This window comes from Schistocerca cancellata, chromosome 9, assembly GCF_023864275.1.
Source record: "Schistocerca cancellata isolate TAMUIC-IGC-003103 chromosome 9, iqSchCanc2.1, whole genome shotgun sequence".
Classification (NCBI taxonomy): Eukaryota; Metazoa; Arthropoda; class Insecta; order Orthoptera; family Acrididae; genus Schistocerca; species Schistocerca cancellata.
The window spans coordinates 126,134,073-126,152,562 of NC_064634.1; the positions used below are offsets into that span (position 1 = coordinate 126,134,073).

Genomic DNA, 18,490 nt, shown 5'->3' on the forward strand with positions numbered 1-18,490 from the left:
TTACACGCCCAACTTCTGTGCTTCGGACTTGTGCTAATCGGTTCGGATTTTGTAAGAAGGTAGACAAATACACATAATCAATCATAGTCCAGTTCTTTTGTAAGAGCTTTTTCTGTTGTCACGATACAAGCAACATGGTTCGAAAGACAATAAAAAAACTATACCGGATCAGTCGTCAGCCGAATGAACAAAAATCTAGATCGGCTGCCAAGCTATCGCGGGTTAACATCAGAATTGTGATAGGGTAATGAACCAGAAGGAAAAATGCTTCCATCATGGCACACAACAAGCGAATATGACCTGGGCAGAATTAGGGATGTAAAAGAAGGGAGCTACCTTTCCGGCTTATCTGGCAGCTTCAAAGACATTTAATTCAAATCATCTTAATTCAAATCATCTTAACCCTACTTCCCAGCGCAGTGAGCTCTGTTAGCTGCAAAATGTTGTCACATCAGTGTCTTGCAACTTATAAGTTAAAGTTCCTGATCTTGTGCCCAAAATCCAAAATATTCGCTAACAATGGTAAATAGTATACAGGGTGGTCTATTGATCGTGACCAAGCCAAATATCTCACGAAATTAGCATCAAACGAAAAAACTACAAAGAACGAAACTTGTCTAGCTTGAAGGGGGAAACTAGATGGCGCTATGGTTGGCCCGCTAGAAGGCGCTGTCATAGCTCAAACGGATATCAACTGCCTTTTTTTATAACAGGAACCCCCAATTTTATTACATATTCGTGTAGTACATAAAGAAATATGAATGTTTTAGTTGGACCACTTTTTTCGCTTTGTGATAGATGGCGCTGTAATAGTCACAAACATATGGTTCACAGTTTTAGACGAACAGTTTGTAACAGGTAGGTTTTTTAAATTAAAATACGGAACGTAGGTACGTTCGAACATTTTATTTCGGTTGTACCTTTGTGAACTTGTTATTTCTGAGAACGCATGCTGTTACAGCGTGATTGCCAGTAAATACCACATAAATGCTAAAAATGATGTCCGTCAACCTCAATGCACTTGGCAATACGTGTAACGACATTCCTCTCAACAGCGAGTAGTTCGCCTTCCGTAATGTTTGCACATACCTTGACAATGGGCTGACGCATGTTGTCAGGCGTTGTCGGTGGATCACGATAGCAAATATCCTTCAACTTTTCCCACAGAAAGAAATCCGGGGACGTCAGATCCGGTGAACGTGCTGGCAATGGTATGGTGCTTCGACGACCAATCCACCTGTCATGAAATATGCTATTCAATACCGCTTCAAACGCACGTGAGCTATGTGCCGGACATACATCATGTTGGAAGTACATCGCCATTCTGTCATGCAATGAAACATCTTGTAGTAACATCGGTAGAACATTACGTAGGAAGTCAGCATACATTGCACCATTTAGATCGCCATCGATAAAATGGGGGCCAATTATCCTTCCTCCCATAATGCCGCACCATAGACTAACCCGCCAAGGTGGCTGATGTTCCACCTGTCGCATCCATCGTGGGTTTTCCGTTGCCCAATAGTGCATATTATGCCGGTTTACGTTCCCGCTGTTGGTGAATGACGCTTCGTTGCTAAATCTGTCATCATCCCGTAATTCCTCTTGTGCCCAGTGGCAGAACTGTACACGACGTTCAAAGTCGTCGCCATGCAATTCCTGGTGCATAGAAATATGGTACTGGTGCAATCGATGTTGATGTAGCATTCTCAACACCGACGTTTTTGAGATTCCCGATTCTCGCGCAATTTGTCTGCTACTGATGTGCGAATTAGCCGCGACAGCAGCTAAAACACCTACTTGGGCATCATCATTGTTGCAGGTCGTGGTTGACGTTTTACATGTGGCTGAACACTTCCTGTTTCCTTAAATAACGTAACTATCCGGCGAACGATCCGGACACTTGGATGATGTCGTCCAGGATACCGAGCAGCATACATAGCACACGCCCGTTGGGCATTTTGATCACATTAGCCAAACATCAACACGATATCGACCTTTTCCGCAATTGGTAAACGGTCCATTTTAACACGGGTAATGTATCACGAAGCAAATACCGTGCGCACTGGCGGAATGTTACCTGATACCTCGTACTTACAGATTGATGGCTATTACAGCGTCATCTATCACAAAGCGAAAAAAGTGGTCCAACTAAAACATTCATATTTCTTTATGTACTACACGAATATGTAATAAAAATGGGGGTTCCTGTTTAAAAAAACGCAGTTAATATCTGTTTGACCTATGGCAGTGCCATCTAGCAGGCCAACCACAGCGCCATCTGGTTTCCCCCTTCAAGCTAGACGAGTTTCCGTTCTTTGTAGTTTCTTCGTTTGATGCTTATTTCGTGAGATATTTGGCCCGGTCACTATCAATGGACCACCCTAACTTTCCTACAGGATCGGGTATAAAGAGTGAAAGGCGTATTACTATATACAAAACTAGGTCTACTTGAGTTCTTAGAATCTATTCCACAATGCCAAGTCTTGTAAGCGATGACATCTCGATCGGCGAAGGATTCAAGTCCAGGAAGGGAAGCATTTTCATAGCGGACTACAGCAAGTGTAAACCACCCACTGCCAGCTGCTCCCGTGGCGGCGTCAAGTGAGAAATCTATTTGACAACCACGAAACAACATAGGTCCATTCAGAATAACAGACATTCCACATACACGCGCAGATCGATTCACTGCAAATACACCCTAACTCTATCACGCAGGTGAATAGTGTGAGTACAGGAGCATCCCAATCCCGTCCTCATAAATGAACCAGCTGTGACACAGTGAGTACCTCATACATTCGAATCCAAAATCTGCAATCCATTGACCTTGTCTTTCATCAGGCCAGTAACCTTCCTGTTTTCAGGTATAATGCCAGAGGATTTTCAACTGCATATCCAAAAAAAATGGCTCTGAGCACTATGGGACTTAACATCTGTGGTCATCAGTCCCCTAGAACTTAGAACTACTTAACCTAACTAACCTAAGGACATCACACACATCCATGCCCGAGGTAGGATTCGAACCTGCGACCGTAGCAGTCGCGCGGTTCCGGACTGCGCGCCTAGAACCGCTAGACCACCGCGGCCGGCCTGCATATCCAGACGTACCGAATACCTACGATGGTACCTTATTACTTCATATGGACCACAGCCATTCACCCTGTAGGTGAAACTGTCTGTATCCATATACATCAGCTTTGAGTCTACGAGACGAATTTTCTGAACCCATAATGAAACTAATCGATGTGGAGTTTGGAAAGGTGCAACATATACATACTGACATAAACAGGTTTTCTGACCTCAAGTGAAAACTTGTCCATTTCCTGAGCTACTAATGCTTGACTGAAGATAGCAATCTGTTTAAAATTTGGGCGTGTGATGCAACCCTGTGCACTGCAATGCCCCTTCCAGCAACAAAGCATATCGATTTTGTAACGGTCTCTCAAATTCTCCACTGTTTTCCAAAAAATACCATTATTCATTAATTCAAAAAAAGGATTTTCAGAGTCACATGTCGTGAGAACTCTCTGCTCGTTATTGACGTAAATATAAAGTCCCTCAACCAGTGAGTCTAATCAGTTCCATTCCCATATTGAGACATTGTGGAGGCGTCTACAGTGCACAAAGTATCTCCATTCCTGCTCCCTACAGTGTTGTCACGAGCTTCTGAATGGACCTGTTCCATGGAACTAGGCATGCCAGACATAGTGGTAAATCATTGGTCTGTCTCCATGATATATCTCCACCCAGAATTTCCCGCCACAGCCTTTAATTTATCTAATCTGACAATTTCCTCATTGAAAGAGCAACTAAACCCTCCAGCAGGCAGAGATTGTTGCATGGCTTGTCCATATAAATTGTTAACATCAAGATACATGACGTAACTCAAATCGTCAGATTTTTTGAACTGTCCAACCACCTGAGGATTATTTGGTTTGGCAAGTGTACGAACAAATTGACAGTTTCCCCAATGAACACTGTGTTCGAAAAAGAGCAGCATGCCAACAACAGTCAGTGAGACATACTGTTTTCAACATTTCGTCCGATGAATGCCTTGGTGCGGTGTAATAGAATACATGACCAATGTATATATGGTTACGCATACAGTGCAGAAGCTTTAGAGCTCTCTCTTCCCAGAGCAGGTACACACGCATGAAGGAGAATGGCTGGGACTTGGTAGTCTGGAGTACAGTTATGTATGTGGGCATACAAGACCCACTCCCCAAATGCCCCTGCAACCAGATTAAAGCTACTCGTATTTGTACAAATGACCTGTTGCAGTTCTAAACCAATAGGATGGATGAAGGAGCTGCTGCTAGCTGTCTGGTGACTATAACTAGCTATTTAAGGTCTTTGACTAAATGAAGGAGCCACTGACAACCCCAGATACGAGGAGTGCATCGTTCATGGCCCTGGACGAGGTAAAGGCACCGTTGACGACCTCAGATGTAGGGAGCGCATCGTTGGTGGTCCCTGGCGTGGTGAAGGTGCCAGGAGAGGCGAAGGCTCTTTTGTGGCCCCAGTTACGGTATTTATTGTTGTTGAGTCTGCCATAATGCTGCTTTGAACATCACCGTAGCGGCAGCTTTTGTACATAGGTTATCGCCTGTATTTGTCACACGTACGATACGGTTGGTTTGAAACCGGATACATGTGTTCGACAGTAGCCACCATCCATATATAACAAATGTTACTTCTCAATGCAACTTATGACACAGCTAGAACCATTTATTTCCATAAATTACCTTTGTCGCTGTCGTGTTGCTGTCTCAACAAGGTAACAAATCCACCATATAACAGGCAAATGAAGAACCAGCCTCAGCGCCAATATTGTTGTATCCGGTAGTGATACGTGGATTCCAAGGCAGAAAGCAGACAATGAGACACACAACATTTGGGTAAAAATCGTTTAGTTAACTCAATAGGTCGCTGAACACAAGTGCAATCAGACCCAATATCCAGAGTCTCAAGGTCCGAAGCCAAGTCGGTAATACACACCATTGAGGAAGGGGGGGGGGGGGGGGGGGGAGGCAGGCGGCTGATGATAGTTTGCTGCAGCCTCTAATACACTTTTACGGTGGCGCTGACTGATCGGTCGTGTAGGGCGTACCTGTAGAGCAACCTTACCGAGTGTCTGCCTATGGCGGCAGTATTCGTAATTTCTGGAGCCAACCTATGAATTACAAAATGACGCGCTGGGAGTGGTCTCAGTGGCGAACGATGCCATAGTCTATTTGAATTGGTTTTCTTTTCTCTAAAGATGTTTCATGTTATTCTCTTGTTGAGCCCTGACTCTAAGATCTGTTTTGGATTGTAAACTGAGTTACGATTGTTATCATTTCTCTATTGTCTAGAAGAATATTTATGTTTCACAAAATTGTTGAGGCTTTCGTGGCCACTTGTTGACAAACTGCCTATTGGCTTCTGTCTCGGGTTCTTCAGCCGACGTTCATCTAATGATTTTTCTGACGTTTCGCCAGCACGAGTGGCTGGCATTGTCAAAGCTTAAGCCTCCATTGCCGGTGGTGAACTGGAGCCGAGCTCGCGGGCGCAGACTATATGTACCTGGCGCGCCAACGTCCGAGGGCTTCTCCGCGGTCATTTCCGGTGCGGTTCTCCTCTTGTTACCTGCGACGGTCGTTCGCTGCAGTACGGGAAGCCAGGATCCGTTTACCTTAAGGCTTTCCTCTTTCTTGTTCAAACTGTTCGCGTGTTTTTGTATCTCTACAGCTTCTCTGAACAAGCGCGTGTGATAGTGCTTCTCTACAGCCAGAACTTCCGTGTCGGCGAATTTTATTACGTGGTCGGTCTCATTCAGTGCGTGCTCTGCCACGGCCGATTTCTCCACCTGCCCCAACCTGCAATGTCGCTTATGCTCTTTGATCCTGGTGTTAATGGATCGTCCAGTCATTTCGACATAAACTTTTCCGCATGTGCAAGGTATATACCCACTTGCAATGTCGGGAATATACCGCATACCATGCACATGCGGAAAAGTTTATGTCGGAATGACTGGACGATCCATTAACACCAGGATCAAAGAGCATAAACGACTTTGCAGGTTGGGGCAGGTGGAGAAATCGGCCGTGGCAGAGTATGCACTGAATGAGACCGACCACGTAATAAAATTCGCCGACACGGAAGTTCTGGCTGTAGAGAACCACTATCACACGCGCTTGTTCAGAGAAGCTGTAGAGATACAAAAACACGCGAACAGTTTGAACAAGAAAGAGGAAAGCCTTAAGGTAAACGGATCCTGGCTTCCCGTACTGCAGCGAACGACCGTCGCAGGTAGCAAGAGGAGAACCGCACCGGAAATGACCGCGGAGAAGCACTCGGACGTTGGCGCGCCAGGCACATATAGTCTGCGCCCGCGAGCTCGGCTCCAGTTCACCACCGGCAATGAAGGGTGAAGCTTTGACAATGCCAGCCACTCGTGCTGGCGAAACGTCAGAAAAATCATTAGATGAACGTCGGCCGAAGAACCCGAGACAGAAGCCAATAGGCAGTTTGTCATATTTATGTTTAACAAATTACACTCCTGGAAATGGAAAAAAGAACACATTGACACTGGTGTGTCAGACCCACCATACTTGCTCCGGGCACTGCGAGAGGGCTGTACAAGCAATGATCACACGCACGGCACAGCGGACACACCAGGAACCGCGGTGTTGGCCGTCGAATGGCGCTAGCTGCGCAGCATTTGTGCACCGCCGCCGTCAGTGTCAGCCAGTTTGCCGTGGCATACGGAGCTCCATCGCAGTCTTTAACACTGGTAGCATGCCGCGACAGCGTGGACGTGAACCGTATGTGCAGTTGACGGACTTTGAGCGAGGGCGTATAGTGGGCATGCGGGAGGCCGGGTGGACGTACCGCCGAATTGCTCAACACGTGGGGCGTGAGGTCTCCACAGTACATCGATGTTGTCGCCAGTGGTCGGCGGAAGGTCCACGTGCCCGTCGACCTGGGACCGGACCGCAGCGACGCACGGATGCACGCCAAGACCGTAGGATCGTACGCAGTGCCGTAGGGGACCGCACCGCCACTTCCCAGCAAATTAGGGACACTGTTGCTCCTGGGGTATCGGCGAGGACCATTCGCAACCGTCTCCATGAAGCTGGGCTACGGTCCCGCACACCGTTAGGCCGTCTTCCGCTCACGCCCCAACATCGTGCAGCCCGCCTCCAGTGGTGTCGCGACAGGCGTGAATGGAGGGACGAATGGAGACGTGTCGTCTTCAGCGATGAGAGTCGCTTCTGCCTTGGTGCCAATGATGGTCGTATGCGTGTTTGGCGCCGTGCAGGTGAGCGCCACAATCAGGACTGCATACGACCGAGGCACACAGGGCCAACACCCGGCATCATGGTGTGGGGAGCGATCTCCTACACTGGCCGTACACCACTGGTGATCGTCGAGGGGACACTGAATAGTGCACGGTACATCCAAACCGTCATCGAACCCATCGTTCTACCATTCCTAGACCGGCAAGGGAACTTGCTGTTCCAACAGGACAATGCACGTCCGCATGTATCCCGTGCCACCCAACGTGCTCTAGAAGGTGTAAGTCAACTACCCTGGCCAGCAAGATCTCCGGATCTGTCCCCCATTGAGCATGTTTGGGACTGGATGAAGCGTCGTCTCACGCGGTCTGCACGTCCAGCACGAACGCTGGTCCAACTGAGGCGCCAGGTGGAAATGGCATGGCAAGCCGTTCCACAGGACTACATTCAGCATCTCTACGATCGTCTCCATGGGAGAATAGCAGCCTGCATTGCTGCGAAAGGTGGATATACACTGTACTAGTGCCGACATTGTGCATGCTCTGTTGCCTGTGTCTATGTGCCTGTGGTTCTGTCAGTGTGATCATGTGATGTATCTGACCCCAGGAATGTGTCAATAAAGTTTCCCCTTCCTGGGACAATGAATTCACGGTGTTCTTATTTCAATTTCCAGGAGTGTATTTGTATAACTGAACCCACCCCTGTGCAACCTCTCCTCGAACTCCACTGCACCCAAATCCTACACTTCAACCTACCGATTTTACATTTCATTTACCTGTTAATGGGGGTGTTCCATGAGTCTTTTTCGAATTTGGATGCAATACTGCAACGAGTTACGAATTCTTTAAAACTGTCCAAATGAACTTGTAAAGCTTGATACGACTGTACGACTCGCTGCTCCAGTCCTTCAGTTATCCTCGGGAGTAACGTACACTTTTTAGATGACTCCAGACAGAAAATCCAGAGATCAGGCGATGTTGGAGGCCAAGGATCACGCCCAGCTCGACCATCCATTTTGGCGCTTAGGCCGATATTACACTATCATATTTTCTTGCCAAAGTTGATATGCCAAATATTTATGTAAGAAATTTGATGGTGTAATATCTCACCTGTCGACAAATATGATCAATTCCATGGCCTCGCCGTACATTTGATCATAAAAGTCATTCGTTGTCTGTTCACTGCAATGTGAAATGTAGCCGCTTGGAGCGCTGGCGTCGTTACAGCTATTTGATAGCTCTATAGTGTGTTTGTAAAGACGGCTTCAAAGTTGGTGTGTTCCTACTTGTTCGACTAGGATGGGGAGTGAGCAAGGGGCACAGTGCATACTTCTAATTGTGTCTTGATGGGCAGGTGGGATATGTTGCAGGCTACTACATGTCCAAAATCACAACTACAGTCATCCATCTGCACATCTGGAAATATCCAGGTACCTTTTCAGCAAGTCAGTATAGAGGATGTGGTCACGTTCTAAAATAAAAAATTCTTTCTTAGCTTTCGATTCTACTTTGGCTATTTTTGAGTTCTGTATGCCAGAAGTTACAAAGCGCTTCATCTGTTTCGTACTTTTTATTAACTTTGTAGTTGTTGAACGCCAATTCCATTAATTAAATTATTCAGAAATAGAAGTAGTTCTTATTGCCCATGTAGTGTACTAAATATTTACCTTCACATATTTCCGCTTCAGTGCTTTATAAATCGCTTCACACGTTTCTTGAATTATTTTGATTAATGTGCAATGTAGTATTCGAGAGCTGTGTTGTAAACTAGAGTAGCTGTCTCGTCTATCAAGAAATAGCAGTGTCACAGTTTGTCTGTCTTCTACACACATGGCATTTCTCAAGAAAGAGAGTATCCTGTTTGTAATATGAGAAGTCACTTTACTGAGCAAATACTGACATACATTCTCATCCATTAGTGAGTAATGTATATATTAAGACCTGACTTCCTCCACTTGCAGCTCTCGCAACAAATTTTGCTGAATGCTTTTTATTATCTCGACGTAATACCTAAAGCTTCAACCAAGTATGTTTCCTTTTTTTCCGCCGCTTTTCTTCCAAATACACAAACAATGCAACTGTGGTACTAGCAACTGCAGCGCATAATTACAGGTTGTTGTCAGTAGTCTTGAAATTTGACGAAAAATATGACAACAGTGTAATACTCCTTTTTAGCGCCACGTCTAAGATCTTTATAAAAGAAACGCTGCTGCTACGGTCGCAGGTTCGAATCCTGCCTTGGGCATGGATGTGTGTGACGTCCTGAGGTTAGTTAGGTTTAAGTAGTTCTAAGTCTAGGAGACTGATGACCTCAGATGTTAAGTCACATAGTCCTTAGAGTCATTTGAACCATTTTTGAACCAATATTCTCTTGTAGCACCACATTTCAAAACCATCTATTCTTTTCTTTTCTGAAGTGTTTGTTGCCCAATTTCACTTCTGTACTTCCAAACAAGTACATTTACGAAAGATTTAGTCATTTCAGTTTTCTAAAAACACTTTTCTTGTTGCATTGGAAGTATATATTAAAAAAAGCCTTCTGTCACAAATTTTTGTGTTTTATTAACTACACGATGCATTTCGGATCCTGTGCGTATATCTTCAGGTGCAAGGTGCCTTAATACAAGATTTATTTTTGTTCTTGAAGAATATGAAATGCATGTTCCTGTCATGAAAAGATTTGATGTTAGATCACGAATTCGGAAGTAAAATGCGGAAAATATGTGCGAAGCAGTGGGCAAAATTAACAGTGAAAACTTACCACATAATCCAATGAAAGCGTTTTTAACTTTTTAACACCATCATACATTGATTTCTCTGTCCCTTTCATGCATATCGCTTCACTCAAAAGGCACATTTGGTTGTACAATTTTTAAACGCTTCACTGTTGTTGTTGTAATGGTGTGATCAAAGACAGAGATATAATTATTAAACGATTAGCATATGCAGGGAATAACTTTATAATAGGTCTTTCACATACTGAAGTAACTGTGGCTTGCAAAATCTCTCTGTTCATTTAACACAGATTGTGCTTTTTTGTATTTATGGAGGTATATCTCCAGTTGTTCTAAAAGATTTAGGGTGTTGCCACTGGCAATGCCATTGGCTTACTGTTGATGATATGAAGCGTTTCCAACATGTGTTGCGCAGTAACTGATTTTTTGAAGTGGTTGAGCCTGAAAGCATTTGTGTGTCCTTGAAAACCAGTTTTGAAGTTTCTGTCTGTCTTCCCACAATAGTAGGCGGGACAATTGGGGCAAGATTTTGTACACTTCACTGCTGTTGAATTTTTGTGTATTTTATTTTATGGACGAGTAAGTTTCCTAACTTATTATTAGTTGAGAAGGCAACTGCTCCATTTGTTTTTTGAAGAGGTCATTAATTTTTTGTAATATTGGGTCAAAGTATGAGATACTGGCAAATACTTTTTTTTTTCTCTTTCATAGTGTGACAATTTTTGTCATGCCTTTGTGTATTTGTCAGTCTAAATTGTCAGTTGTTTTGGATGTATAGCCATTGTTTATGGCAATGCTCTTTACTGTGTCTAGCTCATTCCTGAGGCTGATTTCTTCTAAATCAATAGAGCTTTTCTTGCTGTTGCATTGTGCAGTTTATATCCTCTCTACTTCAACCACCATAGTTATTTTTCTGACCAAATAGCAAAATTCATTAACAAATTTTAGTGTCTCATTTCCTACTCTAATTCCTTGAACAATGCCAGATTTAATGCAAGAGCATTCCATTACTGCTGCTCCATTTTTGTTGATCTTCAGCTGATAACCTATTTTCAAAATGTTAGCCATTCAACTGCTCTTCGAAGTCATTTTCCGTCTATGACAGAACTACCATGTCAACGGCAAACATCAAATTTTTTTTTTTTTACTTCCTCATATTCGCCCTGTATATCATTTGAGTGAAGAAGGGCCTGTACCAGTGCCTTGCAAGCCTTATGAGAAAGGAAGATGGGTGTTAAATAATTTGAAGAATTGTTTATATTGTAAGTAGGCTGTTTATGTTTTATTATTGGCAACGTTACGTAGCGCTCTGTATGAAAATCACTGGCTGTGCTGTGTGCAATCTGTGGCTAGTTTGCATTGTTGTCTGCCATTGTAGTGTTGGGCAGCTGGATGTTAACAGCGCGTAGCGTTGCGCAGTTGGAGGTGAGCCGTTAGCAGTGGTGGATGTGGGGAGAGAGATGGCGGAGTTTTGAAATTTGTTATACTGCATATTATGAACTGCTTATGTGAGAAGTAGGGACTGTTAGTGTTTGCACGTGTGTTAATAATTCAACAAGGGACTGGATAACAGCATTGCTGGTTCTAAGGACAATTCCAAAAACTTTGTGAGTGCACAAGTGGTGTTTATGGACTTGCTGTATTATCCGCAAGACTCTTCAATGGTGATTGTGCACCTGCACAGTCACAACAGATGGCTGCTGGCCATCTCTACAAGGACTACAGTGGGTCTGCATCTTTGATGACCCACCAATACCATTATTTCTGCAGTGGGTCTGCACCTCTGGTGGCCCACCAATACCATAATCTCTATCAAGACTACAGTGGGTCTGCTCTGTAATGACCTACCTACCAATATTCTTAAAAACGTCGAATGACTCTGCTGTGGGTTTGCTCTGTTGTGGACCATTACCTGCCTGCATGTCAAGAGTCAGCACTGTCTTTCCGTTGGAAGGACAACACTACTTCTTCAAGACTGCATGGAAATCCACTACTTCCGTGTGCATTTTCTTTTACTGCTCAGACTTCGGGAAAAGCACTGCAATTTTACTGTGATGACCAATCTGGACTGTCTTTATGGACTGTGAGAAAATTTTAGCTTTTGAGCAACATTTTATCAATAAGTGTGTGCATTGGATATCTTTGTTATTGTATTATTATCAATAAGTGTGTGCATTGGATATCTTTGTTATTGTAATAATGAAAAATTTTATCAAATCATTATTGGCCACTGCCCAAAACAATTTGTAAATTTTTTTGTGGGGAGCATGGGGGCTATGTAAGTAGGCTGTTTATGTTTTATTATTGGCAACGTTACGTAGCGCTCTGTATGAAAATCACTGGCTGTGCTGTGTGCAATCTGTGGCTAGTTTGCATTGTTGTCTGCCATTGTAGTGTTGGGCAGCTGGATGTTAACAGCGCGTAGCGTTGCGCAGTTGGAGGTGAGCCGCCAGCAGTGGTGGATGTGGGAAGAGAGATGGCGGAGTTTTGAAATTTGTTATACTGGATATTATGAACTACTATATATATTATGACTATTAAGGTAAATACATTGTTTGTTCTCTATTAAAATCTTTCATTTGCTAACCATCCCTATCAGTAGTTAGTGACTTCCGTAGTTTGAATCTTTTATTTAGCTGGCAGTAGTGGCGCTCGCTGTATTGCAGTAGCTTGAGTAACGAAGATTTTTGTGAGGTAAGTGATTTGTGAAAGGGAATAGGTTAATGTTAGTCAGGGCAATTCTTTTGTAGGGATTTTTTAAAGTCAAATTGCGTTGCGCTAAAAATATTGTGTGTCAGTTTAAGCACAGTCTTATATAATTTTTCAAAGGGGACGTTTCAATATCACCTCAGTAACTGAACATTTAGTGTCAGTGGCTTTGCTGTTGAAGGACCAGAGTTCAATTCTCGGTACCTCCGCGGATTTTTCTAAGGTAGTGAGCTACAGATGGGGTCCGCTCAGGCTGGTGAAGCCAAATGTGGCCCTACTTGAATTATTCGTGTAGCTGCCTTTGGTGTGGAACGACCTCAGTTCGATTCCCAATGCCTCCTCTAATTGTTTTGAGTTATGGAGGTCCAGAATTGGTACCATTGAGTGTGTTGAGGTCACAGGACGACGTACTTTAATAAATAGGAAGTAGTATCATCACTACATCTATTGTCAATCACTGTTGGAGGGAATGGAAACAAGCTGCTCACATACAGAGTGATCACACTCTACTACTGCCTTGTAGGCAGCATTTGACTAGTCGCAATAGGCCTAGGGCCTAATCCCTGAGTGATATTTACGATTTATACAGAAAACAGTGTATGAAGCAGCAAATGAGTGGCTGTTCAATGTGGAGGTGAAGACTTCAATGGGACGACTTACGGGGCAGTGAGAATTTTAAGGATAAACCGAACGGAAGGTTCCAAATGATTGGAAAAGAGCACAGGTAGTCCCAGTCTTCAAGAAGGGTCGTCGAGCAGATGCGCAAAACTACAGACCTATATCTCTGACGTCGATCTGCTGTAGAATTTTAGAACATGTTTTTTGGTCGCGTATCATGTTTCTGGAAACCCAGAATCTACTCTGTAGGAATCAACATGGATTCCGGAAACAGCGATCGCATGAGACCCAACTCGCTTTATTTGTTCATGAGACATAGAAAATATTTCGCTTCCCGCGCCCGGGTTCCCGGGTTCGATTCCCGGCGGGGTGCCTCGTGATGACTGGGTGTTGTGTGATGTCCTTAGGTTAGTTAGGTTTAAGTAGTTCTAAGTTCTAGGGGACTGATGACCATAGATCTTAAGTCCCATAGTGCTCAGAGCCATTTGGACCATTTGAACCAGACAATATTAGATACAGGCTCCCAGGTAGATGCCATTTTCCTTGACTTCCGGAAGGCGTTCGATACAGTTCCGCACTGTCACCTGATAAACAAAGCAAGAGCCTACGGAATATCAGACCAGCTGTGTGGCTGGACTGAAGAGTTTTTAGCGAACAGAACACAGCATGTTGTTCTCAATGGTTAGACGTCTACAGACGTTAAAGTAACCTCTGGCGTGCCACAGGGGAGTATTATCGGACAATTGCTTTTCACAATATATATAAATGACCTAGTAGAGCACTTGCCCGCGAAAGGCAAAGGTCCCGAGTTCGAGTCTCGGTCGGGCACACAGTTTTAATCTGGCAGGAAGTTTCATATCAACGCACACTCCTCTGTAGAGTGAAAATCTCATTCTGGAAACATCCCCCAGGCTGTGGCTCAGCCATGTCTCCGCAGTATCCTTTCTTTCAGGAGTGCTAATTCTGCAAGGTTTGCAGGAGAGCTTCTGTGAAGTTTGGAAGGTAGGAGACGAGATACTGGCAGAAGTAAAGCTGTGAGGACCGGGTGTGAGTCGTGCTTCGGTAGCTCAGATGGTAGAGCACTTGCCCGTCAAAGGCAAAGGTCCCGAGTTCGAGTCTCGGTCTGGCACACAGTTTTAATCTGCTAGGAAGTTTCGACCTAGTAGATAGTGTCGGAAGTTCCGTGCGGCTTTTCGCGGATGATGCTTTAGTATACAGAGAAGTTTGAGCATTAGAAAATTGCAACGAAATGCAGGAAGATCTGCAGCGGATAGGCACTTAGTGCAAGGAGTGGCAACTGATCCTTAACATAGACAAATGTAATGTATTGCGAATACATAGAAAGAAGGATCCTTTACTGTATGATTATATGATAGCGGAACGAACACTGGTAGCAGTTACTTCTGTAAAATATCTGGGAGTATGCGTGCGGAACGATTTGAAGTGGAACGATCATATAAAATTAGTTGTTGGTAAGGCGGGTACCAGGTTGAGATTCATTGGCTCAAATGGCTCAAATGGCTCTGAGCACTATGGGACAACCTCTGTGGTCATCAGTCCCCTAGAACTTAGAACTACTTAAACCTAGCTAACCTAAGGACATCACACACATCCATGCCCGAGGCAGGATTCGAACCTGCGACCGTAGCGATCGCGCGGGACCAGACTGTAGCGCCTAGAACCGCTCGGCTACCCCGGCCGGCGAGATTCATTGGGAGAGTCCTTAGAAAATGTAGTCCATCAACAAAGGAGGTGGCTTACAAAACACACGTTCAACCTATACTTGCGTTTTGCTCATCAGTGTGGGATCCGTACCAGTTCGGGTTGACGGAGGAGATACAGAATATCCAAAGAAGAGCGGCGCGTTTCGTAACAGGGTTATTTGGTAAGCGTGATAGCGTTACGGAGATGTTTAGCAAACTCAAGTGGCAGACTCTGCAAGACAGGCGCTGTGCATCGCGGTGTAGTTTGCTGTCCAGGTTTCGAGAGGGTGCGTTTCTGTATGAGGTATCGAATGTACGGGGTGTTACAAAAAGGTACGGCCAAACTTTCAGAAAACATTCCTCACACACAAAGAAAGAAAATATGTTATGTGGACATATGTCCGGAAACGCTTACTTTCCATGTTAGAGCTCATTTTATTACTTCTCTTCAAATCACATTAATCATGGAATGGAAACACACAGCAACAGAACGTACCAGCGTGACTTCAAACACTTTGTTACAGGAAATGTTCAAAATGTCCTCCGTTAGCGAGTATAGATGCATCCACCCTCCGGCGCATCGAATCCCTGATGCGCTGATGCAGCCCTGGAGGATGGCGTATTGTATCACAGCCGTCCACAATACGAGCACGAAGAGTCTCTACATTTGGTACCGAGGTTGCGTAGACAAGAGCTTTCAAATGCCCCCATAAATTAAAGTCAAGAGAGTTGAGGTCAGGCGAGCGTGGAGGCCATGGAATTGGTCCGTCTCTACCAATCCATCGGTCACCGAATCATTTGTTGAGAAGCGTACGAACACTTCCACTGTAATGTGCAGGAGCTCCATCGTGCATGAACCACATGTTGTGTCGTACTTGTAAATGCACATGTTCTATCAGCACAGGTAGAGTATCCCGTATGAAATCATGATAACGTGCTCCATTGAGCGTAGGTGGAAGAACATGGGGCCCAATTAAGACATCACCAACAATGCCTGCCCAAACGTTCACAGAAAATCTGTGTTGATGACGTGATTGCACAATTGCGTGCGGATTCTCGTCAGCCCATACATGTTGATTGTGAAAATTTACAATTTGATCACGTTGGAATGAATCCTCATCAGTAAAGAGAACATTTGCATTGAAATGAGGATTGACACATTGTTGGATGAACCATTCGCAGAAGTGTACCCGTGGAGGCCAATCAGCTGCTGATAGTGCCTGCACGCGCTGAACATGGTACGGAAACAACTGGTTCTCCCGTAGCACTCTCCATACAGTGACGTGATCAACGTAACTTGTACAGCAGCAACTTATCTGACGCTGACATTAGGGTTATCGTCAACTGCACGAAGAATTGCCTCGTCCATTGCAGGTGTCCTCGTCGTTCTAGGTCTTCCCCAGTCGCGAGTTATAGGCTGGAATGTTCCGCGCTCCCTAAGACGCCGATCAATTGCTTCGGACGTCTTCCTGTCGGGACACCTTCGTTCTGGAAATCTGTCTCGATACGAACGTACCGCGCCACGGCTATTGGCCCGTGCTAATCCGTACATCAAATGGGCGTCTGCCAAGTTCGCATTTGTAAACATTGTACTGACTGAAAAACCACGTTCGTGATGAACACCAACCAGTTGATGCTACGTACTGATGTGCTTGATGCTAGTACTGTAGAGCAATGAGTCGCATGTCAACACAAGCACCGAAGTCAACATTATCTTCTTTCTATTGGGCCAACTGGCGGTGAATCGAGGAAGTACAGTACATACTGACGAAACTAAAATGAGCTCTAACATGGAAATTAAGCGCTTCCGTACACATGTCCACATAACATCTTTTCTTTATTTGTGTCTGAGGAATGTTTCCTGAAAGTTTGGCCGTACCTTTTTGTAACACCCTGTATAAATGACCTAGTAGATAGTGTCGGAAGTTCCATGCGGCTTTTCGCGGATGATGCTGTAGTATACAGAGAAGTTGCAGCATTAGAAAATTGCAACGAAATGCAGGAAGGTCTGCAGCGGATATGCACTTGGTGCAGGGAGTGGCAACTGACCCTTAACGTAGACAAATGTAATGTATTGCGAATACATAGAAAGAACGATCCTTTATTGTATGATTATATGATAGCGGAACAAACACTGGTAGCAGTTACTTCTGTAAAATATCTGGGAGTGTGCGTGCGGAACGATTTGAACTGGAATGATCATATAAAATTAATTGTTGGTAAGGCGGGTACCAGGTTGAGATTCATTGGGAGAGTCGTTAGAAAATGTAGTCCATCAACAAAGGTGGTGGCTTACAAAACACTCGTTCGACCTATACTTGAGTATTGCTCATCAGTGTGGGATCCGTACCAGGTCGGGTTGACGGAGGAGGTAGAGAAGGTCCAAAGAAGAGCGGCGCGTTTCGTCACAGGGTTATTTGGTAAGCGTGGTAGTCTTACGGAAATGTTTAGCAAACTCAAGTGGCAGACTCTGCAAGAGAGGCACTCTGCATCGCGGTGTAGCTTGCTGTCCAGGTTTCGAGAGGGTGCGTTTCCGGATGAGGTATCGTATATATTGCTTCCCCCTACTTATACCTCCCGAGGAGATCACGAATGTAAAATTAGAGAGATTCGAGAGCGCACGGAGGCTTTCCGGCAGTCGTTCTTCCCGCGAACCATAGGCGACTGGAACAGGAAATGGAGGTAATGACAGTGGCACGTGAAGTGCCCTCCGCCACACACCGCTGGTGGCTTGCGGAATATAAATGTAGATGTAGAGCGCCTTCTGTGGTGCCCGACATGTTTGAGATCACCAGTAGCGGCCCTCAGCTCTCCGGTTTTCCCAGAACCTCGCAGCAGCGCAAAGTAGCGGCCGCGCTCCGAAGGACGGCCACCGGGACGGGTTCAGGTTGAGGAAGCACGGCGTCCACGCCAGTTCTCGCCGCGGCCGCCAGGAGGGGGCAACCGCGCCGCAGTCGCGCTTGCAGTGTTGTGCAGGAATCGCGGCTGTCGACACGGGCCAACCATGGCGGGACACACACAGGTACGTGCGCGTCGCCCGTCGCTTCCCGTCTGCCAGCGTCCACTCAGCAGCGGAAAGGAAGCGCATCAGCAACACGGCAGTGGGCTCTATATAGTGTCGATGGGATACGTAAGACTGAGAGTGCGCTGTTTTGGCAGTGATCAACAGGTTGTCCAGCGCGATCACCCCAGTGGTTAGTTACGAATGACAGTATCAGAGCCGGCGTATTATAATCCTCTGGGCAGTGAACCAGGCAACGCATCAATCGACGAGGAAGAACCGGTAGTTTTACACGGATGCTGATACGTAGTTCCACATACAAGAAAAAGTGAAAGTTATTCCGTGAAAGTTATAGTAGAAAAACTTTATTTCATTCTAATTGCTCATGTCCCCTGTTACGTTTTTTGTGATACAGCTTTTGCTGAAGATGATGTAACCGTTGGAC

The 18,490-nt window shown here is 45.0% G+C and overlaps 1 protein-coding gene across 2 annotated transcripts in view; it reads left to right on the forward strand.

Annotated features, from left to right (window-relative positions):
• Window positions 1-17,931: 17,931 nt before the first annotated feature.
• LOC126100850 (serine proteinase stubble-like) overlaps window positions 17,932-18,490 on the forward strand; it is a 363,522-nt gene continuing 362,963 nt past the window's right edge. For both annotated transcript variants that reach the window (XM_049911517.1, XM_049911518.1), the window contains exon 1: window positions 17,932-18,066. In XM_049911517.1, coding sequence (XP_049767474.1) covers window positions 18,049-18,066 — 18 coding nt within the window. In that variant the 5' untranslated portion in view covers window positions 17,932-18,048. The remainder of the gene's footprint in view (window positions 18,067-18,490) is intronic.